Raw genomic sequence first — 23,154 nt, forward strand, 5'->3', positions numbered from 1 at the left:
AATCTTGCTTGATTAGATCTGGGCTCTACTCCAGAGCTAATCAAGATAATGTTATGAAGCAAGATTGGTGCTAAGGGAAAAAAAACTAGGGGCATCTGTTTGCAGTGAATTTAGTTTAACAGTGTCTTCTAAGGAACTGGTTTTAGGGGGTTTTGGGTTATTTTTTTTGTTTTGATTTTTTATAAAATACTTTATTCCTAAGGACTTGTTTTCTGTTCTTTCAGGATAGCAGTGGCTCATAGGACAATGTTCCAGAGAGGAGAAGTGCATAACAAACCCACTGGCTTCTGGGGAATGATAAAAAGCGTTACAACATCTGTTGCAGGCAGTGAAAGTATCCTTCATCTGCATGCTGGCACCTGCCTTGTGAGGTGGCTCCAGCTTTCTTCTGTTTTAAAAGGAAGAGTGTTAGTTGGGCCGGTTACAAAGCATTTGTGTTTCAACACATTTCAGCAGTCTGAGCAAAAGGCTTAATGTCTCCTGGGAAGTTTGTTCTCTGGCACTGTACTGCCTGACCTTTTGCCCAGGGGTTGGATGCATAGATTTACTGTGACACAGTCGGGAGTTGTATGCTGCTACCCTGCCCTATAAATGTGCTGTTGCATCACCGTGGTTGAGGTGTACAGCAGATCTCAGGACAGGTGTGCACACTTACGGTGTCACGTTGCAGATGGCTACCCCGTCGCATCACTGACGTGGGAGGCAACTTTCTATTCTGGTGTATCCTTTGCTCGTATGACTGACCTGCATGCGTATTTTTCTCGTAACTTGAAATATGCTCTTCTGGGTTGGGGAACCCGTGATGTACACGAGCAAAACAATGGGGTTGGCTGAGGTGCTGGAACAATTTAGCTAACCTATAGTTAGTTGGCTTTCTGGCCATGTTGGAAAGCTGTGAGAAAAAGAGGGGCAGGAAGCAACTTGTTGATGAAATAAATTGTTCTCGTGGTACAGACTGGTCGCTGGCACTATAGCGGTGTGACAAAAGGGTGGATAGGAACAGGTGAACAGAACTTGCTCTGCCCATATGAAAGCAGTAGAAGGAATCTGTTGGGAGTTACAAAGGTCTGTATTTCTCTAACTTACAGTTGCCTACCAGCAATTTCTGCCAGACCACCTAAATAGTGCAGTTTGCATATTTAAGGCTGAGGACTCTTCTTCCTCTCCTTTCCCACTAGCTGTTAAAATCAGAATTTGGCTATTTGACAAGAGCCTTCATAATAATCACTAATCTCTTGGAGCAGTTACTCAGCAGTTTTTTTTATGAAGATGGTATGAGAGTGACATATTGTGAGATGCACTTCAGTGAGAAGGGAAACTGCTCAAAGTGGGGCAGCAGTTTTCGAGAGCTCTGGTTCTATTCTGCAGTGTGTTCCCCAGGCAGAGAAATGAAGAGCTTGTTGCGTGACTGCCTAAATACTGTGTACTGCCTACCTTCTTAAAATGGAGTAGTGTGCAATATATGTATCCTTGAGATTTCTTTGAGTGCAGGATTAACAAGGAGCATTAAGACAATCAGAAAACTGATCCGGATGAAGAAAGTAGTCAGAACATTAGGTGCGGCCCTTGGGCTGAAGGTGGGGAATGTTTTGTTTTTAATGACGAATTTGTGACGTATTCTAGACTTGACTATGCTGGTTTGCCAGATCTGTCCCTTATCCAGCAAGAAGTGGATGCCCTAGAAGAGCTGAGTCGGCAGCTTTTTCTGGAAACTGCTGACTTGCATGCAACAAAGGTACACAGCAAAGTAACTGCCCAGATGGGTGTTGGGAGGCCAGAGTAGTTCAAAAGAGAATGTATGTTACAAGAAATTGAATGCTGTTCAGCAGGTAAATGTTGAAATGTGATGTGGTGGAGTGAGGATCCGCTTTAATTTTGGGTCTAGATGGCAGTTTCTTTCCAGTTCAGGTACATACCAGAGTATGCCTCATGTCCCTAAAGCCATTCAGAAACTTTTGAATAAAAAAATGTTGAGTTCAGAAACATTTGAATTAAGAGGTGTAGAAGGATAAAGCTGTGTTTGCTACTATTGGTGCTCCATTAAAATTTTGTGTTATGGGTGATTGTGGAAATTATATTTTTTTTGTGTCTGTTCTGTTCCCCCTCCCTCCTTCTGTATTTCCAGGAGAGAATAGAGTACTCCAAAACTTTCCAGGGAAAATACTTTAATTTTTTGGGTTATTTTTTCTCCATCTACTGTGTCTGGAAAATCTTCATGGTATGTAAATGTTTTAATGTGTTTTATGTGGACATATGCAAATGTCACACCCTGCATAGATTATGCTATACGTGCAGTTCATCAAGTAATGCTCTGGTTTCCTTAAAATCCTGCTTCTGGAAATTCTGAAAGAAGCTGATTCTTGATTGAAGTAAAGCTTTGGATCTGTCTTTTTGTACAGAGCATTAGATGAGCAATTCTTACATGCTTCATTTTGCACCTTCTTAGACAGTCCGACCTCCCTCTGTCCCTTTGTTTGGGGATACAAAGTGAGAGTCCTGCATGTGTCTCACATGTAACAGTGAGGTATGCTTTTAGTTTCTTGTTTGAACGTAAGTCCATCTCTCTCTTGCAGGCAACCATCAATATTGTATTTGATCGTGTGGGGAAGACTGATCCAGTCACAAGAGGAATTGAGATCACTGTAAATTATCTGGGAATCCAGTTTGATGTGAGACTTTATTAATTCTTACAGACTTTTCAGCAGTTCCTATCTTATCTAAATAAAATCATACTGCTGATAGGGAGAGGGTGGTAGAGGCCTGAGAATGTGTCTTTGACTTCTGATTTATTGAGGAGGAAGGGAAGATGCACCATGAACTTTGCTTTCACACTGATTGTATGCTGCGTTGGTAATGTGGTCTTGCCAGAGAGGCAGTGATTTGCTTGTTTGTTTTGAGCAAATGGAAACACATTAGTCAACTTGCTTAGATTAATACATTTACTGCAGAGTAATTACGTTTGCTCGTGCACATAGGTGTTCTGTCATTTACACTTTTAAAATATATCCCTGTGAATACAGGGTTCTTTGTGATTGGTGTAAGTTAAATCTGTTTTTATCATGTCTTTGGAGAAAATAATTGCTAATATGTTTGTGAAAATGTCTGTTGTATAAACCTGTCTACAATGGATATCTCTACAATTAGGAAATAAGAAGAATTGGCAGCTATAAGATGTGTAAATGGGGTTAGTGTTAGAGATTTAACTGTATTCTTCTTGTTGATACAGGTGAAATTCTGGTCTCAGCACATTTCCTTTATTCTTGTTGGAATAATTATTGTTACCTCTATCAGAGGATTGTTAATCACACTTACAAAGGTAAGAGCCAGGACTCGTCTGTGGTTTTGGACCAGGAAAGCTGTTATCAGATCTTTAACTTTAGAAGGGACAAATACAGTATAAACTTTCAATACACATTTATGTTTTAAATATCGGAATATAAATACTGGCAGAGGGAGGAAGGGAGGAAAATTACCTTCTGCAGTATATTTCCCCACTCAGTCTCTCTTGCTGAAGAGACGTAGATGTTAAATGAGATGTTAAATGTAAGCAAGGGTTCAGAATGATGCTGTAGCAAGGGCTTATTAGCAAGGTTGATGAGATGGTGATTAAAAGAACTTAGATTGCTTAATTTGAGCTGCTGGTAGCACTGGAAAGGCATGGGACTCATTGTCTTGACCTGGCTTTTGGTACCTAAGCTTAAACTTCAATCTATATCATTATATGACTTTTACCACATGGCGCCACTGGCTTAGGGAGATTCATGTTTAAGACTAAGACTGCAGATCTCTGAAAGCAGGGTACATGAACTCCTCCAGAAAGTATGTTTTTTATTGTTTTTTTAAAATGAAAACATACTGAATGGTATATACCTTTCATGCTGACATAAGGCACATCAGACTTATCTGATTGCTTATTTCCGGTGCTTTTTTTTGTCTTTTCTAGTTCTTCTATGCCATTTCCAGCAGCAAGTCCTCCAATGTTATTGTTCTGCTTTTAGCACAGATAATGGTGAGTATGTAGAACCATGGGCACGCCTACAAACATTTATGCATGCATACATATTTGTGTGTGTGTACATATACACATAATAAAATTTTTGTGTGCTGACCCATATTAGCCACATAGCCAACTGTGCAACAATAACTGCTTTTTCTTTTTTAATTTGCAGGGTATGTACTTTGTGTCATCAGTGCTCTTGATCCGGATGAGCATGCCTCTAGAGTATCGCACTATTATTACAGAAGTCCTGGGAGAGCTCCAGTTCAACTTTTATCATCGCTGGTTTGATGTGATATTCCTAGTTAGTGCGCTGTCTAGTATCCTCTTTCTCTATTTAGCACACAAACAAGCCCCAGAGAAGCATATGGCCCTCTAAGTAAGGACTGCAGTCACGCACTGCTCCCTGTCCTTTCAGCTGCACTGCTGCAACTCCTGTGGACTGCAAAACTTGGAGAGCCAGGATTATTCTGTGTGCTCCAGCAGTAACCGGCTCTTTGAACTTCCACACATGTCATCATCAAGCTCTGTGGCTCATTTTGTTAAGGTGCCGCAGCTTGAAGCAAAGGGGATGCACATATTGAATGTGAGATAGTTTGCTGCCAAGGACTAAGGGCACTCCTTTTACTGTTAAAAGATCATCTTCACAGAAGGCGCCAAGGAAATGTGATTTTTGTTTTGAAAATCGATTCATAATTGGGATTCAGAGGACAGCAATTCTGGTGTTGAATGTTTGAGTCTGTGGAATTAAATAAGCTTTTGTAATATCTTATGCACGCATCACAATTGTTTTTTGTCAGCCCCAAAGATTTGGCTGGAAGTGAGCTAGAAATTTGCTGTCTGGCAGAAGTGAAGTTGAGAGAATTTCACTGCATTTCTGTAGGGAGTGTATGCTGGTGTGTATCACTAGTACCTACTGTCCTTAGGAGCTGGAGATTAGCTTTCTGTTGCTGAGTCTCAACTTTATTTTCTCTCCCTGCATAAATGGAACTGAGGTTTTGGATTTTTCTTTGCTAGAGTTCAGTGTGAAGTCAAAGACCACAGTTATGCCTTGTTTACCTTACATGTTACAAATTTAGTTTACCTTATATGCTGTAAATTTGGTGTTCCCCACAACCTGTGTATTCTTCTACAGTAGCCCTTCTTGATGTAATTCAAGGCATAAAAGTAAATTTTATTCATGTGACTTAAGCTCGTAGCTTTCCATAGCCACTCTCCTATGCTTTGTTTATTTTAAAATTGTTCTGGAACATAAACCATAGGTAGTAAGAGTATGACCCTAGGGGGAGAAAAATAGCCACTCTAAACAGTTTATTTCTGTGTTGCCTTTGGTGTACAGCAAGGAGGCAAAGTATAAGGCAGCAGTATTACAGAGACATTCATGTCACATTCAAGACAACATGTTGTTGACTTGGAGTTAGACAAACCTGCATGACTGAATTATGTACGCTCTTCTAATTACTGTGATCCACAGCTGTATGCAGAGAAGAGAGAATAGTGCTTAAATGTCTTGAGCTGTGAAGTTAGCTTAATATCTCAAAGAAATTTCTGCAATGTTAGCAGGAGAAAAGAGCATAATGCACAGAGTACATTGGCTTAAGCCATTTCACAGCAGTTGTAGTGCTGCAAGTGTAGCATAGAAGAGTCGCCACAGAGATTGAGTTGACTTGGATCGGGGGAGAACTGCCTCTCCTGGGAGATGGGGAGAAATCAGTTGCTCTTTATTAAGAGCTTATCCTTAAAATGCTAAGATGCTTATGAATCTATAAAACGCTTCCACCTTCTGATGCAATATACTTAATTATATGCTTCTTGTTATTTAAGTCTTTACAGAAGTAAGTGACTAAGTGCCCGCTTTACAAGGCAGAAAGCAAATGAAGTACAATTGCAGTGTGTCAAATGAATGCAAGTTACACTGAAGCGTTTATTTCAGGCAGCTGCATTTCAGCAAGAGATTGCAGTCCTTTACAGGTATGGCACTCCCAGGAATAGTCAAGTTCTGGGAGGTGTAGTAGCAAAGAATGATTGAAGAAAGAGGATTTGGAAGGTTTCTTTTTTTGTTCTTGGCATAGTTTGTCTCCTCAGAACTTTGTGTCATCATTGTTGTCACTGTCTGCTCTTGTAGAGGCAGCTGATTGTGAAGAGGAGGATGAGCTTGCCTGCAGAGGAGTAACAAATACGTTCTGATTATTTTTAGTTTGTAAACATGCTTGATAGCCTGCAGTGTTAGGAAGGACTCCTATTTTCATCTCTACTAATAATGTACTTGTTTGGATGGCAGAATGAGCCAACAAATGTGATTTTTGTTGTTGAAGTGCTTTCTGGTTAAGTACATTTAGAGAGAAATCTGTTCAATGGAGGTTTCCTATTGTTTAATTTCCATACCTGCTGAATTTGCACACAAAAGTGGTGCTGACTTCAGATCTGCAAAATGCAGCTTGGTGACTAAGAAACTTGAAAAAAACTTGCAGCTGGACATTTGCAGACAAGGGTAATGAAAAATTCATATGAGACAGTATTGGTCTTATTCTTGTCTGTCTTTTGCATGATCAGAAAAGAAACATTTAAATATTTAAGGCTGACCACAAAGGATTCAAAATGACTGATTAAAGAAGAAATACCTTCCTGCTTTTCTGACTTCTGTCATGCTTCAGATTCTTTCTAATGGCATAAAGTGAGTTAAATAATTTCGAACACCACATTTCTTAGAAAATGTCATCATAATCTATCAGTTGCTCTTTCTTCTACAAAATGATCTGTTTTGAAATATTTCACCTGATTTCCCCAAAAGTGATGGATGCTTTATGATGTATTTAAGCACTTTTTTCCCTGCACTTTCAGGATTGTATTGTCTGTTTCCCATCTTCATTAAGGAGTACGTATTTGGATTATCTTGTGCCATAAAATGTATGTGCATCCTTTCTGTGATTTAATGTTGCATTAAAGATACTCACCTGTATTATGTGTGGGGAAAGGAAGAGTTGTTTTATGATAATCAGACCACAGCTTCCCATTTAATAACATAGACTGACTTGTAAAAATCCAGGCTCAAGTTAAAAATCGTAGTTCAGGAATACATACTAGCTGAAAAAAGTTCTTTTACTATCCCCTAGATGATCCCTTAACACGTGCTTAATGCAGTATTACTCACCCGTTCCCTTGGTTCAGGTGAGTTTCTTTCTGGCTCTGACGGATGGTTTTCTGTATAAGCAGGAGGTTCAGAAGTGTCGTGGACTGGATCTGCCATAGAAGCTGTGATGGGCATGTTCTGGTCCTGGAAATATTTGTAAGCATCTTTGCTGCACACCAGTAGTGTTAGTCTGTCACCACTGTCTTGGATTCTTGACACCACTTTGTCATAGGATTCATTAATCACATTCACCCCATTCACTTCCACCAAAAAGTCGTTATTTTCAACACCTGCTGTGTCAGCTGGCCCATGGTTTTGTACCTGCAAAGGCAAGTTCAAACTGTGGTATTAGCATAAAAGTGGGAAAGATACATTAACAACTGATGGTTGGCTAGACTATTGTGTTACTGCTTTCCTTACAAGATAGCAAAATAAGCATGGGGAAGGGGGAATTTGTGTGTCAGAAGTGAATTGGGAAAGGCAATAGGCCTAGATGTAGTTTGAGATTTAAGATGTCTTGATTTTGGTAGATTTTTGTTCTAGAAATACGGCACGGCAGAATCACGAAAACAGGTGGAAACCCAATTTTCTGATTATTTGCAGGTCCCTGTCCAGGAACTTTAAAGTTAACTTTACTACATTTCACAGATTCCGTAGTACTTAGTAATGAGTGGAACCCCTCTTCTCAGGAAAGCTGAAGGCACAGACATAATTTGAGATAGCAGAGGTTTGACTTTGTCAGCTGTGGAATTCAGAGAAGGGGGGTAGAGTGGGATGAAGGTGTCTCTCACATTCAGGGTGTTCTACACTCAAAAAAATCTTATTTACTAATTTTAGCATGCCAGCTTCACGAATAAAAGCAAAAAATCATGCAAAAGCTGGATTCCCTTTCCCTTTAGACATCGAACAGAATGCGGAGTGTTTTCTGGTGCTTATTTTTTGTCTTGGTCCTACAGTGTCAGTCTGACTTTAACAATTGCAGCTCTTATCTGAGAGCACTGGAGAAGAGACTTGTCTTTTGTGGCTTTTGTTGAATATATTTGCAGGACGGAAGGGAGGAAGCTGTCCGGCAGACTACTTCAGCTTTTCCTTGTTCCTCATTCTACATTAGTACCTCATTGATGAATAGTCCAGGCTTGTTCTTGATCATGTTTAAACTGAAGCCAAATCCACTAGGCCCCTTCACCATCTTGCAGATTCTTGGCTTGTGGTTCACTTTCTGCTCAGTATGCAACTCCACTCTTTCCTGCATTTTAGCTGGAGTTGGATCTTTTGCTTTGTAGTAGTATGAGAAGGGGGAAATTTGAGCCTGAGAAAAGTGAAAAAACTTTGTTAACATAAAGACTTCTGTTGGAAATCTGTATTAGGCTTTCATGCTCAACATGTTTTATGTGAAACCTTTTTAATGACTCAGACTTGAGCTGCAGTAAAGAGCTCTTTGCTATTAATTTCTGAGTGGAAAACTACAGTGTTGGATCTATGTGAGAAGGGAATTTTGTTACTCTTTTTTTTCATAAATGGTTACACAGCCATGTAAGCTCTGAATTTGCTGTCTTAAACTTCTAACCTTTCTTGTGATGTGTTTAAATTTAGAATTGTTCCAATAGTGCCTATAAAATACTGCATGAGGCCAAAAATTTGGGTGTTTAGTGACTTGCTGTACAAGTGCAAGGAGAGTTGCTGAAATATTGGTGTATCTTAGACATTTCCTGCAAGTTGAAGAAGTGTCTGTCAGAGCAGACTGGCTGTTTTGTTGCTGCATATGTCTCTTCATAATGATAAATTATCAATTCTTAGCAGTAGTTTGCATTTTCTTACCAGTTTATACATGGCGTCAGTCTCCTTATCCACTACCAGCAGTGTGGTTTTTGCCTCAGACTGCTTAATTTTTCCCACTATGCTTTCATGATCCAGACCATCCACTGGCTCGCCGTTGACAGCTACTAAGATGTCATTGTCTTTGAGACCTGCCTTGGCTGCTGGGCTCCCGGAATCAACATCCTTGATTACATGATCTAAGATCAGAAGGGAAAAAAGATTGATGTGAAGGCATATGCTTAGTAAGTTTAAAGACATTAAAATGCATCCCAAAGGCTGATTGTCAGAATTGCACTTCAGGTTGAGACCATTTCCCTGATGTAGCCCTGTTTGCAACATGTCTGTGGAGGACTTCTCCTAGATGACCAGCAAGAAGCCAAAGAGAATGATGTCTGCAAACCTTGTACAGGAGGAAGCTGTATAGCGAATGCCACTGGTTCTTACCACCAGTATTTTGTTCCATCCGTAGATAAAAGCCGTAACTGTTTTTTCCTTTCTGGATCTCCATTAGTCGTGGTTTGAGGGGAAGCAATCTTAGGTTGGCACTCTCTTTGCTCAGTACCATCTTCTGGCTTGTGTAATAGTGGTCCGTTTCTTCATTTGAAAGTAGAAATATAACATGATTTTCAGACTTCTTTACCTGTGACAGTACACATACAGTCTCAGATGTCACCCCTTCAACAACATGTGGGAATTTTAGATACTTTGGTAACTGGTGTACTGGTACATAGTGGTGTATGGGTGTGCTGTTGGTGAATGAGCCATAAGGTGTAGGCTGTGCTACTGTAAGTTGATTTTTTTTTTTCTTCCAGTCAGAAATTTGGACCATGACAAGATCTTGGGCATGTAAGATCCAGCATATATATATGAGGAAATTTTTTGTATTTCATACTGTGTTCCTGACCTCTAGGGAATTAGCTGCAGAGTGTCATGAGGGTGGCATACAGTGCTGATAGAATCCAGGGAGCCTCAGTAGATAGTGCTTGGCTTATCTAGATGTGGAACCCTACAATATGAACATATCATGCCATCTATACCACTATTCCAGAATACAATGACAAGAGTCAAGTTTCTGTCAATCTTGGTCCTCTTCCATCTCCCTGTATTCTTGTATTACTGATGCTGAGGTTTGGTTTTTTCGTGTGTCTGTTCAACCTCTCCAAGTCCATCCTTCCCTCATTCCTTTCTAGTTTAATGGGTGCCCTCTTTACTCATCTTAACCAATGTCACTCTGCTGATGATGTTATAACAGCTCAACACAACACGCGTGTTGCGCAGTTCCATAGTTAGTAGTGTGCGCTGAATCGTGATGCTGGAATGCCAGAGCGTGTACTGCCTGTCTCATGCTGCTCTGAAATCTCTTCAGCTCCAGCTGCATTTTAGCACTGACAGTGGAAAGCTGGAAGCCTCCTTAACAGTGTTCTTTGCAGCTGAGGCCAGGTAGTGAAATTACTTGTGCAGTAATTTTCAATAGTTTTGGACTTCTTAACAGGAGAAAGGAATTACTGTCTAAAATCATGAATTTTCCTTGTTCCATGCTAACTGTGTCATCAGAGAGTTCCCCGTCTTCCTGCCCTGAAAACCACATTTGATGACTTGCCCTCTTACCATTAGGAGTATTTCCAGGACTTCTAGGAACAGAGCATGATTTATTTAAAAGGGTCCCTGGCAGCAGTATACTTCTGTTATTTAGAATTCTCTGGCTTGTCTTGGTGGCAGTGTTCATTTAGAGTCAGTTCAAGAGGCTGCTTGACAACAGAGCCAAAGCAGAGGGGTACTCTGCCATGTTAATGATACATGAACAGTCGCTTCCAGCATTTACTGTGAAGCATTCAAATCAGCCAGACCTGACTCCTCAGTAACCCTGATAGCTTGAAAGTGGGCCAGAACAGAAGATGAATCAGTATACAAACAAATACCTTTTCCACCACTTCCTTGTGTGTGTCATTTTCCACGTTTTGTCCATTGATTTCAATCAGGCGATCGTTATTTTGGACACCAGCCTTTGCAGCTGCTCCTTGTGGTGAAAGCTCTACTATGAACAACCCCTTCTGTCCTAAAATAAATGAAAACTCATTACACAGGGTAAGTCACTGAAATATGCCGGAATTTAATGGTTAAGGAACTCAGCACTGATGTCCTTAGAGACTCTTATGTGCAGATTACAGTGGCATCACAAACCTTCCACATAGACACACCTCTATCTCTTATTCTGTCCTGGCAAAATCACTTCAGGGTGGGGGGAGGCATTTATTCACTATCTGCAGCTCAAACAATCTTTTATTTCTCTACCAAGAGTGACAAAGGGCCTGATTCAGATAGCTGAAAGGGATTTGATTCCTGCCCCCTCCCCCTGTTTGAAGTGAGGAGCTGCTTTCATTCTTGTTTTATGCATTTCATAATTTCCTGTGTTTGGAAGACTTCTATGTTTGGTCTTGCAGTTCTATTGCATTCCAAAATACTCTTCAGAGGTGATGCTTTCCAGAAGGCTTCCCTATGCTGTTGACTGGCCTTGGAAGAAAGGCATATGTGGAAGAGGTTCAAAATCCCTTGCTTTCTAAATGAAATAACTTACAGATCAGAAAAGTGTTTATTACAGCTGTCCAGAACCTTGTGTGCTGATTCCTGAGGTGATTTGGAGAAATGGAACAGGACTTAAGGTAGCATCTTGAATGTATATCTGGTATTTGAGCAGGGACTGCAAATTTGGTTTTGGTAAGTGGGCTTAAATAACAAGCAGAAAATAGCCTATTCTTTTTATCTCTTTTTCATCTTTTCTCCACCATATAAGAAATGTGGTCCTTAGAAAACCATGCATTGCATATGCTGTACAGAAATGGACTAGAGATCGAGCTGAACTTACCTTGCTGCTTCTTACTTTCTTTCTGTTAAAAAGAGCAGTTTGTGTGTCCTCATTACTCCCATCTATAAACTGTGGTTGCCTCTATCCCTGCTGCCATATATATATACACACATATATACACACACACATATATGTATATACACATATATACACACACCATCTCTTCTCCTCACGCTCTTACCTTCCGTGGTTTTCAGAGAGAAGCCATAGCCTTTCTCCTCCTTCACTAGGTAGCAGAGCCGGGGTTGTGGAACTGCAGTGATTGCTCCATTGGCCGTGGGAGACAGAGACTGCTGCTCCTGCTGCTGTCCTGTTGACACCTTTTGACCCAGCTCTTCCAAGTTCACTCCCTCCTTTTCTGCCTTTTGATAGGATGCGTCATCCAGAACAAGAAGTACAACAGAATTCCCGCTGTTTTTGACAATCTCTACCACCTGTAGTGGACAAGGTGAAATGACAAGCAGGTGCTAGAGTGATTGACCTAAAAGCTCTCCCCAGGGAAGAGTTGCACTGTCTCCTGTTTTTGTTGTCTCTGCTTATGCACTATGGAGGCACCTCAAAGACATTCCATGCCATGGTGGGTAATGAATGATGCAGGGAGATACTCAGAGCAGTTGATTCAGCTCTTGGATTTTCTAGACAAAGCTGCCATAAAAACTGGAAGAGAAAGCTTCACATAGTGGCAGTGGGTCTGGGTAATGGTGGAGTGGTAGGGACCTCAGACTAAACAGAGATGTACCTGTGCGTGTTCCTCCTTGTCTACAAACACACCATTAACCCTGAGGACTCTGTCTCCATCCTTCAAGCCAGCCTTTTCAGCTGGACTGTTCTTTTCCACATTCCGGATGAGGTGCCCTGCTGTGTCTTTCTCAATACGCAGGTAGAATCCATAGCTCTTTTGGGGCTTTTTGGTCACTTTGCATTCTCGGGGCTGGAGAACAGAAGTCATCTCTACCAAACAGGATGGAAAAGATATGTGTGAGTAAAAACAGAAATCTTACCTAGATATGTTTTCTCTAAATACGTGTTGAGACAGTTTGCTTCATAATTCTTGGGTTTTTGTTTCCCAGGAAATCCAGCTGTGCAAAGCTGAAACCAGTTAACAAGGCTAGGGAGAAGAAACCAATCCCTTTTCCCTCTTCCCTCCTCGCTTTTCTTGTCTCCCTATCTCAAATGAAGTTAAGCAAGATGCAGAACTGGAGGAAAGAAGTTGTGTGCCCGTGATAACATAGCGAAAATTGAGGTGAGGATTTAATATCAGAATTAAGTCTTACAGAGGAAAAATAATGTCAGCACAAAAATACTGGAACACTACGGGAAAGTTACGTGACAAAATGGGGTTTCACAGAATTGCAGAATGGTTAAGGTTGGAAGGGACCTTTGGAGGACATGTGGTCCAACCTCCCAGCTCAGGCAGGGCCACCTAGAGCCAGTTCCTCAGGACCAAGTCCAGACAACTTCTGAGTATCTCCAAGGAGGGAGGCTCCGTTACCTCTCTGGGCAACCTATGCCAGTGCTCAGTCACCCTCATGGTAAAAAAAGTGTCCTTACATACAGATGGAGCTTCCTGTGTTTCAGTTTGTGCCCATTTCCTCTTACCCTGTCACTGGGTACTACTGAAAAGAGCCTAGCTCCATCTTCTTTGCACCCTCCCTTCAAATATTTTTATGCATTGGTAATTTTCCCCTGAGCCTTCACTTCTCCAGGCTGAACCATCCCAGCTTTCAGCCTTTGAATATCTCTAAGGATGGAGACTCTACAACTTCTCTGGGCAACCTGTGCAGATGCACGAGCAGGTGGGATCAAGGAAGGATCTTGTCCCAGCCAGGCTTTTCTGTTCTTAGTTATTTTAACTAAACAAAATTAAGTTTCAGGACATTGTAACTGGAGTGTTACTGTTAATGAGTGCAGGATTTGCATTGGAGGGTGGAAAGCAAGGACTATAAAGGAATGAGGAAGACCCTTGTCTCCACTTACAAAGCTTTTTTCTTCTAGCTGGGTTTGATACCTCTGTGTTTCAGTTTTCACACAGAATAGTGCACTTGCTTTACTTCTGTGTCCTTTAGAAGTTACTGGTAGAGTCAAAGGTCTTGGAGCTGTCCATGTTTTCCTCTGCCTCTGAATCCTAATTAAACACTTTTTGATTCTGTTATGACTAACAGAGCTATTTCACTTTAGTATATCATTATATATGTGAGACTTGGCTAAGCTATGAATGCAGGTATTGTGAGGTCTAACAAAAGTGTGGAGTATTCAGGCAGACACCTACTGACAATGTGAATGTGCCTTCGGGTAATCACTTGCAGGAGAGGTAATTTAATACTGCCTGATCTGTATGGAACAAAACAGAGGAGTTGAGACAGTATCCTTATCTTGCAATTCTCACAAGAATCCTGAAATCACCATAAAGCCTCAATTTGCTGCCTAACTAAAACTTTATCTCCAATCCTGGTGACTTTAACAATGACATGAGATGTAATCAATATAAAAACGTGATGTTGTGTGAGAAAGGAAAGAAATCAAATTTGGTTTAGAAATGACAGGCTGCTGAAGTAACTGCAGTAGTTTGATTCAAATGATTTCTCAATGAATTTGTGACGATTGGAGCAGAATTTCCAGTCAGTGTCTCCAGGGTGCTGTGTTACTTCCCCAGAGAATTTGAGGCCAGCTGGTTAAAAAGTATAATTGATGTTGAGGATTGCTACCAGATTGCTATTAGACAGTGACTTTTGTCCTCTAGAGGTTTTGAAGCGAATCCTTCTAGAAGCTGTGTCAAGGGACATATGCCAAGGACAGGAAGGTGTTTGGGATCAGACAGTATGGATTTACTGATTTTTGTGATACCTGATGAACCTGATAACTTTACAGGATGAGTGGACTGTCTCTGTGACAAGTAGAGAGCAGTAGATGCTGTTCACCTCAACTTTTGCAATGACTTTGATACAGCCTCTAGTACAATCAGAGTAGCCAATTTGGTGATGTATGTACTGGATAAGCAGACTCCTAGATGATGCAGAAAATTGTCTGGGCCACTAGGTTCAGAGGGGTTTGATCAGTGGTATACAATCCAGCTGTTGGCTGGTTATTAGTGACGTTCTTTAGAGTTGGTACTGGGGCTGATACCATTTAACATCTTTATGATTTGGACAGTGAGACAGAATACATCCTCAACAAGCTGATCGATGATACCCAACTGAGGGAGAGCAGTCAATAGGCTGGAGGTTAGGGCTGCTATTTAGAGGGACCTCAGCAGGCTGGAGAAATGGGCTGACAGGAACCTTATGAAGATCAGTGAAGAAAAGTGAAAAAAAAAAAAATCTTAATCTAGACCACGAACAACAGTACAGGCTGACTGCTGCCTGGCCAGAAGGCAGCGTTGCTGGAAGCACTTAAGTGGCCAAGTTGAATGTGAGTCAGTGGGGTATCTTTGCAGTGAAGAAGGTCAACTCTATACTGGGTGACATCAGAATGTAGCCAGCAGGTCAGTGGAAGGGATTGTTTCCCTCTCTTTGACACTTGTGAGACCACATGTGAGTACTGTCTCCAGTTTTGAGCTCCCCAAGTAATTGACATGTTAGAGCTAGTCCACTGAGGTGATTTAGGTTTTGGAGCATATGATGTTTAAGGAGGCTGGGAGATCTGGGTTAGTTCAGTCTTGGGAAAAGAAAATGAAGGGCAGATCTTACTGACATCTTCAACTGCCTAACTGGAGTGTGTAGAGAACACAGAGCCAGACTCTTCTTGGAAGTTAACAGTGGTAGGATGAGAGGCAACAGACACAGGCTGCAGCAAGTGGAATTCCAATTAGCCATAAGGACAGCTTTTCATCTTGGGGGCTGTCAGACACCAGAACAGGTGCCCAGAGAGGCTGTGAAACCTCCATCCTTAGAGATACTGAGCTGGATGGGGCCCTGAGCAACCCGATCTAAGTTGGCCCTGTTTTGTATGGAGCATTGGACCAGATGACCTCCAGAAGTCCCTTCCAACCTAAACTATGATTTTATGATGTAACGGAACTCGGGTTTGGGTGATGCATATCATTAGCAGGAATACTACCTACTGAAAGTAAGCAATAGTTGTGACCAGGAAAAAACTCCAAAGAGAGTTGTCTTAGGAACTCCTGCCAAAGATCCATGATGATAGAGGAACCAAGATGAATGAAGACAACTTTCCCCAGTTGGAAAATCTGGGTAATTAACAAACTTGATTTGTATTTTACTGGAAAGATTGTTTTTCTGCCTCTACTGACAGAAGTCTGTCAAAACACCAAAGCTGTGTTGCAGAGATTAGCCATTAATCACAGCCTAATAAATACTAAGAAAATTCATCTGTTTGCATGTAAAGATTTCTTTGCAACTCTGTGGTTTTTCTTCTCTTTATATCACCTGTGTGACTAATGTATGTGGGAACTGACCTTACTTTCTTTTCCTTTTTTTAGAAGTAGCTGGCAGTCAAATCCTTCCACGATAGCAGCCTACTGCAGAGCCACCTCTGTGGCTACCCATGCTACACACTGTTTGCTGTTGAAGCTGAAAGTGCATTGTTGAGCTTAGCTGGGCAGCATATAGAACAGTATGAATGTGTGATGGGGGTTTGGCACAGAGGTCACTGAAGCTGGAGAATATGGGGAATTTCAGCGTGGAGGGGTAGGAAGCCTGCAGATCATGATTCACTTGTTCCCCTTGGTCAGGTGCCTTGTGCTTTTTCTGAGTCTCTGTGTAGTTGCACTGGGACTAACTCTGTATAGAGATGGACTGCCCTATTATTTGGACATTGTTTGGAACACATCAGACTGTATTGATCGCAACTACAACTCAAAGCAGCTTTTCTTGACAAACACTGGGAATCTGCTAATTCCTGAAGTTAACATGCAAAAACAGTGGTACACAAAGCTAAAGAAACAGTAGGCTTTTATGGGAAAGATTATTTCTTCATATTTAGAAATGGACGAAAGGTTACAGTGCACTGCGTACTACTCCTTTTAATCCATGAAATCTTTACATGCAAAATTATTGGGATTGTAAAAAGGAATTTTCTAAGGGAAGAGAGATTAGCAAAAAAGGCATTTCTTACCTGTATGTGTGGAGCAGCCTTCACAGGAATTCTCTTTTGCTGTCCCTCCTGTGGCTGTACCTATAAGTAAGGCTGAACTTTGATTGGGCAAAGGTTGATTTAAAAGATGATTTATTTAACCAAGTTTCACTGAATATGTTCAACACCTTGATAGGCTGCCTTGTCCTTGCCTGCAGAAGTGCTAATCACATGCATTTCTCAGCAGCTTTGAATTTTGTTCTACTGATAACTGTACTCAAAAACTCAGTCAAGGAGGTCATCCGAGACAAGCCTGATCTTTGCTCTGGGCAAGAGCCTTCTCCTGCTATAAGAAATGTCTTAAAGGGAGCAGGTTTGGGTTGTGGTGGATTGACCTGGTCCAGCAGCATTTGACTGCAGATCAAGAAGTTACCAATTCAAATCTGTGTGCCCCATGTTGGATGCCAATAAAAAGGACTGTGATGGGTTAACCTTGGCCCGCAGCCAGATGCCCACCAAGCTGCTTTCACTCCCCACCTCTACAGGACAGGGGAGAAGATAGGATAAAAAAGCTTGAAGAATTCAAGGAGAGTAACTGGGAGAGATACAATGAAAAAATGGGCTTGTGATTGAGTGGTAGCCCTGACTGCTGAGGCCATCACACATGTGAAATATGCACTGCAATCAAGTGGCCCATGTGAGTAAAATCTCCTTGGAATAGTGGGAGGGAGGTGGCTGGGATATCAATATGGTGAGGTCTGGCAAATTGGCTGCACTAGACCACTGCTCTGAACCTGCCAAGGCAAGTGCTATTTGTTTACCATTGTGGAAGCGTCTGCTGGGTGACTGGAGACATACCCTGTAAACCATGCCATTGCTTGAAATGCCATCCTGAGCCTTGAAAATCATGTTCTGTGTCATGGTAGCCCAGAAGGAGTCGAGTCATACAGTGCAACTCATTACTGAAATAACCTCGTGTAGTCCTGGGCCAAGGAACATGGCATTGGTTTGGTATATCATCTACCATATCACCCACGAACCTCGGAAAAGATTGAATGATACAATGGACTGTTAAAGACTATGCTGAGAGCATAGGGCACTGCGGAATGGGACGTAAATTTAGCAGAAGCCACTTAACACCAAATGATATCACTGCCCAGGTTTTGCCCAAGCAAAGCTCCTACATACTGTGGGAGGAGATGAGGTCCCCTTAGTACATATAAGTAAGTGGCTGGGAAAGGCAGTGTGGGTTGCTCTCCCTTGGGAAAAGGAAAGCCCATTTGTTGGCTTGTCTTTGCTCAAGGACCCAGGTACACTTAGTGGGTAGTGTAGAAGGAAGTGGAAATCTGGTATGTACCTCAAGGAGATTTATCTCTGGGGGAAAATAATGCATGATTTAACTTGTATGATATAGGAAGTAATATAGCAGGAATCACCTGAAGCAACAGAGCATGAGCCTCACAAGGAACCATGTGAATGCAGCGCTGACCCAGCCCGAGTGGTCTTGGTGCTCAACAATCCGATATACTGCTTTTCCTGTCCTGAGTGATCTTCTTGACATATAGGACCAAAGTCATTGACTGTTCCTATGGACATTTGGGGGAGGGGAAGCATGGAATGGGGGGATAATATCTGCATATATGTCAAAGGACAAGGTATAGTGGTTAATGAGGATGTATAAACCTGACTATCGGATGTAAAGATGGTTTAAGTATGTAGTATAAGTTGTAAGAGTTGGTAAGAAGGAATTTCAGGAATGAGAAATAGAATGAAAGGGTTTGAGCAGAGTATAGAAATTAAACAATGTCTGAATGGGACAGAGGATATTTAGGTGCATCAGAAAATGGGTGACCTAAGCGTGATGTGAAAGGTATGGAATAAGGGGCTGAGATTGTACTGGGTCTAGCTGAGATGGAGTTAGCTTTCTTCATGGCAGCCCACATTGTGCTGTGCTTTGCATTTTTTTGGTTGTTCTTGAGCAGTGGTTTTTTTCTCTCCAGGCTTTCTCTCCCCCATGCCCTCCCAAGTGAGTAGACTGCGGATGAGCAAGAGGCTGGGAGGGGACAGAGCTGAAACAGCTGACCCAAACTGACCAAAGTGATATTCCATACCATTTGATGTTGTGCTCAGCATTAAAAGCTTGGTGAAAGGAGGAAGGGCAGATATTTGTGGTCTTCCCAAGAAACTGTTGTGCATGTTGAGGTGCTGCTTCCTATGAAGTAGCTAAAGATCTGCCTGCTGATGGGAAGTAGCTCTTTGCTTGTGTGCGCAGCTTTCATTTCCCTATCAAACTGTCGTTATCTCAATCCATGAGTCTTCCTGCCTTCCCTTTATTTTTTTCCCCATCCTGCAGGAGAGAACTGAGAGGGAGTCAGGGTGGGTGTTTGGCTGTTGGTTGGGGTCAACCCACTGTAAGAGCATATCTTATCCACTGGCCACAAGCATGTGCAGGATATGCTTATAGACACGAACTGAACTGATAGTGTTTCTAATGAGGGGGGAAGCCTCCAAAGTTGAGATCTTGGTATGCCATGATACTTAATGAATTGACCATGTGAACTTCCTGTTAAAAAATCTCATTCAGTTTTAGAAAGCTTTAAAATTACTTATTTCCCTTATTAACCTGCTGTGGAATTGGATTATTAGAAATAATACCTGTGTTTTCTTTGGCTATCTGCTCCAACTGTTTAATTCAAAGGAAAGGTAATAGAAATAAGCATAACCTAAATGTGCTGCAACAGAACAGTCATCAATGTTGTAAAAGCCTTACTGTAATCCACTTACTCTAAGTGGATTTGCAAGCCTGTTGTTCCTCTTTGTCTAATGTAGTCTAAATACTTAAGTAAGTGAGGCCCAATGTTGTAAGCACCAGAGAAGTCAGACCCTGCCCTGTCCTCTGCTTGCAATCTTTCAGACAAGACAAAGACTGGATGAGGAGGGACATAGAGAAGGGGAATCACAGTGGCTCATAGTTTTGCAGCTAAGCACAGTGCAGATGGGAACACATACAAGGATCTCAGGTCAGCATACAAGGAAACAACTCAGCATTTGAAGCAAGATGTATTTTTTTATTGCAGTGCCACTGTGATAGTCGCTTGAGGTTGTTTTGGGTCCAGACAAGATTTTTCAAGAATAAGGTGCTACACTAATGTAAAATGTTAGAGAAACATAGAAACATTCTGTGTTTCTAGAAGGGAAAGTATGGTCATGTTCCAAATGGGAAGGAGGTGGAAGCTGTGCAGCAGTTTCAAAAGGCTTTGAAAAGAAAGTTGAGGGAGAAAGGTCTAGCAGTCAGCGGACTATTTAAGCTTCTGGTGTGGTGAATTATGAAACATTAGTAAATACGAATGGTGAGGGGAAGGTTCTTTGAGTTGAGGCTGGTGGTTAGCCCTAGGGCCGTGACAGGAGGTTGAATGGGATGCTGATGTCTAGGTGCAAGGAGAATGTATCTCCGTGTGTGCTCAAGACCCTACATGTCTTAGAGCTGATCTTTGCATCTGTGGGGCTGAGGTGTAAATTGTATGAAGTTGTATAAAGTTGTGCTGAGGGAATCCAGCCTCCTCAGCCAGAAGACAGAGACTGGGAGAACGACCCCCCCGCATTCCAGGAGGAATAAAATAGTCAGTGACCTACTGCATCACATAGACATACACAAGTCTATGTGACCGGATGGGATACACCCGAGGGTGCTGAAGGAGCTGGCTGGGGTACTCGCCAAGCTGCTTTCCATCATTTACCAGCAGTCCTGGCTGACCGGGGAGGTCCCGACAGATTGGAAATTGGCCAATGTGACACCCATATATAAGAAGGGTCGGAAGGATCATCCGGGAAATTACAGGCCTGTCAGCTTGATTTTGGTGCCCGGGAAGCTGATGGAACAGCTAATCCTGAGTACCATCATACAACACATGCGGGACAACCAGATGATCAGGCCCAGTCAGCATGGGTTTATGAAAGGCAGGTCCTGCTTGACAAACCTGATCTCCTTCTACGACCTGCATATTGGATGAGGGAAAGGCTGTGGATGTTGTCTACCTTGACTTTAGTAAGACCTTTGACACCGTTTCCCACAGCATTCTCCTGGAGAAACTGGCTGCTCGTGGCTTGGTTGATCGCACGCTTTGCTGGGTAAAAAACTGGCTAGATGGCCGGGCCCAAAGAGTGGTGGTGAATGGAGTTAAATCCAGTTGGCGACCAGTCACGAGTGGTGTCCCCCAGGGCTCGGTTTTGGGTCCACTCCTGTTTAACACCTTTATTGATGATCTAGACGAGGGGATCGAGTGCACCCTCAGTAAGTTTGCAGATGACACCAAGTTGGGTGGGAGTGTTGATCTGCTCGAGGGTAGGGAGGCTCTGCAGAGAGATCTGGACAGGCTGGAGCGATGGGCTGAGGCCAACTGTAGGAGTTTCAATAAGGCCAAATGCCGGGTGCTGCACTTGGGCCACAACAACCCTCAGCAGCGCTACAGGCTTGGGGAGGAGTGGCTGGAGAGCTGCCAGTCAGAGAGGGACCTGGGGGTGTTGATTGACAGCCAGCTGAACATGAGCCAGCAGTGTGCCCAGGTGGCCAAGAAGGCCAATGGCATCCTGGCTTGTATCAGCAATAGCGTGGCCAGCAGGGACAGGGAAGGGATCTTACCCCTGTACTTGGCACTGGTGAGGCCGCACCTCGATGACTGTGTTCATTTTTGGGCCCCTCACTACAAAAAGGACATTGAATTACTCGAGCGTGTCCAGAGAAGGGCAACGAAGCTGGTGAAGGGTCTGGAGCACATGTCGTACGAGGAGCGGCTGAGGGAACTGGAGTTGTTTAGTCTGGAGAAGAGGAGGCTGAGGGGAGACCTCATCGCCCTCTACAGCTACCTGGAAGGAGGTTGCAGAGAGCTGGGGATGAGCCTCTTTAACCAAGTAATAAGTGACAGGACAAGAGGGAATGGCCTCAAGTTGCACCAGGGAAGGTTTAGACTGGATATTAGGAAGCATTTCTTTACAGAACGGGTTGTTGGGCGTTAGAATGGGCTGCCCAGGGCAGTGGTGGAGTCCCCATCCCTGGAGGTGTTTAAGAGGAGGGTTGACTTAGCGCTGAGGGATATGGTGCAGTTGGGAACTGTCAGTGCTAGGTTAAAGGTTGGACTAGATGATCTTCAAGGTCTTTTCCAACCTAGATGATTCTGTGATTCTGTGATTCTTCATAACAACCTGAAGAGCTGCCAGACTTCAAGGAAGGGTGAATTGTTCTGCTGACAAATGGGCAATGGTGACAGCAAAGGTAATCGTATTTTTCCTACTTAGCATTTGAAATAAGATGAGAGCTGTGCTGCATGTGTTCTAGTAGCCTGAAATGGGGGGTACATGTGGTTTGTTCCAAGTCTCACAGCAGTGGCAGAGTGCAGAGAGCCAAACCTGGCGCAGCTGGCATTAAGCCATGGCTTAGTTTCAGTAGGTGCTATTTACCAAAGCCTTACTCTTTGCCAGGAAGTATGTATGTGGCCCAGGTCACTTCCTGGCCCTGTTTTGGATGCAGACATGAGGAGAGTGTGTGCCCATTGGTGCCAGGATGATGACCCTTATCTAACTTATCCACATCTGAAGGGTTTATACATATCTATGTCTGAGTTTAAAAAAAAAAAAAAGGGTAGCTAGCTTCTTGGATCACTTCTGTTTTTCCTGTAAGCGGTTTTGTTTTGATTTTTTAAATTGTGACTCACCAAGGTTGTGTTAAGGGATGGTGAAGAAACTGCTTTCATGGCCATTCCACTGGATGAGAGGAATAGAAAACAGAGCTGTTAATGAAAGATTGGTGAAGTAGATCTTTAATGTTTATAATACAAGCATAAAGTTACAAAGGTCAGTCGACTGAAAGGTGCCTTTTGTTATTAACACAGTTGTACAAGGAGTCCAACCCTAAATTTGAATGAATATAGTTCATATGTTTGGTTCTGAAAATGAAGTTGTGCTCAAATGATATGTATTACTGTCAGCATTGTTCTATGGATAAAAAGTTTATGTGGGTATTTTGCTGTAAAATTACTCCCTCTCTTAAATCTTTATGATGGTGACTATACTGATCACAACTGAACTTTCTTGCCTGGGAGAAATCCTCTAAAATCTATGTAATGAGGACTTCTAAATAGTCCTCATTTACCTGTACTGCTCACTATATTCTTGCTGATCACAAGCACACTAGTCTCCTTTCAGTGCCATCCTTTTCTTGGATTCATAACAAACTAGTTAATGAAAATTCATCTTTCTGATGCAGCATGTTGGGAGAATACAGGCTTATTCATGTCCTCTGCTGACTCCAGCTAGGACAAT

General features: G+C 42.3%; 2 protein-coding genes across 2 annotated transcripts in view; one reads left to right on the forward strand and one right to left on the reverse strand.

Annotated features, from left to right (window-relative positions):
• The window catches only part of GPR89B (G protein-coupled receptor 89B), a 20,640-nt gene extending 13,684 nt beyond the window's left edge, over window positions 1–6,956 (forward strand). Inside the window, exons 8-14 of the mRNA XM_074813307.1 lie at window positions 225–334; window positions 1,647–1,735; window positions 2,126–2,218; window positions 2,574–2,669; window positions 3,227–3,316; window positions 3,944–4,009; window positions 4,170–6,956. Of these exons, the coding sequence (XP_074669408.1) occupies window positions 225–334; window positions 1,647–1,735; window positions 2,126–2,218; window positions 2,574–2,669; window positions 3,227–3,316; window positions 3,944–4,009; window positions 4,170–4,376 (751 nt within the window). The 3' untranslated portion in view covers window positions 4,377–6,956. The remainder of the gene's footprint in view (window positions 1–224; window positions 335–1,646; window positions 1,736–2,125; window positions 2,219–2,573; window positions 2,670–3,226; window positions 3,317–3,943; window positions 4,010–4,169) is intronic.
• On the reverse strand, window positions 6,017–16,919 carry PDZK1 (PDZ domain containing 1). Its single transcript, XM_074813293.1, has 9 exons — window positions 16,882–16,919; window positions 12,548–12,759; window positions 11,990–12,242; window positions 10,865–11,001; window positions 9,390–9,585; window positions 8,946–9,142; window positions 8,242–8,436; window positions 7,149–7,448; window positions 6,017–6,156 (listed from the first exon to the last, which is right to left on the reverse strand). The coding sequence occupies exons 2-9, from the start codon at window positions 12,755–12,757 to the stop codon at window positions 6,079–6,081; spliced, it is 1,566 nt and encodes a 521-aa protein (XP_074669394.1). The 5' UTR covers window positions 12,758–12,759; window positions 16,882–16,919; the 3' UTR covers window positions 6,017–6,078.
• Between the last annotated feature and the right edge of the window lie 6,235 nt (window positions 16,920–23,154).

Source organism: Strix aluco, chromosome 2 (assembly GCF_031877795.1).
Source record: "Strix aluco isolate bStrAlu1 chromosome 2, bStrAlu1.hap1, whole genome shotgun sequence".
Classification (NCBI taxonomy): domain Eukaryota; kingdom Metazoa; phylum Chordata; class Aves; order Strigiformes; family Strigidae; genus Strix; species Strix aluco.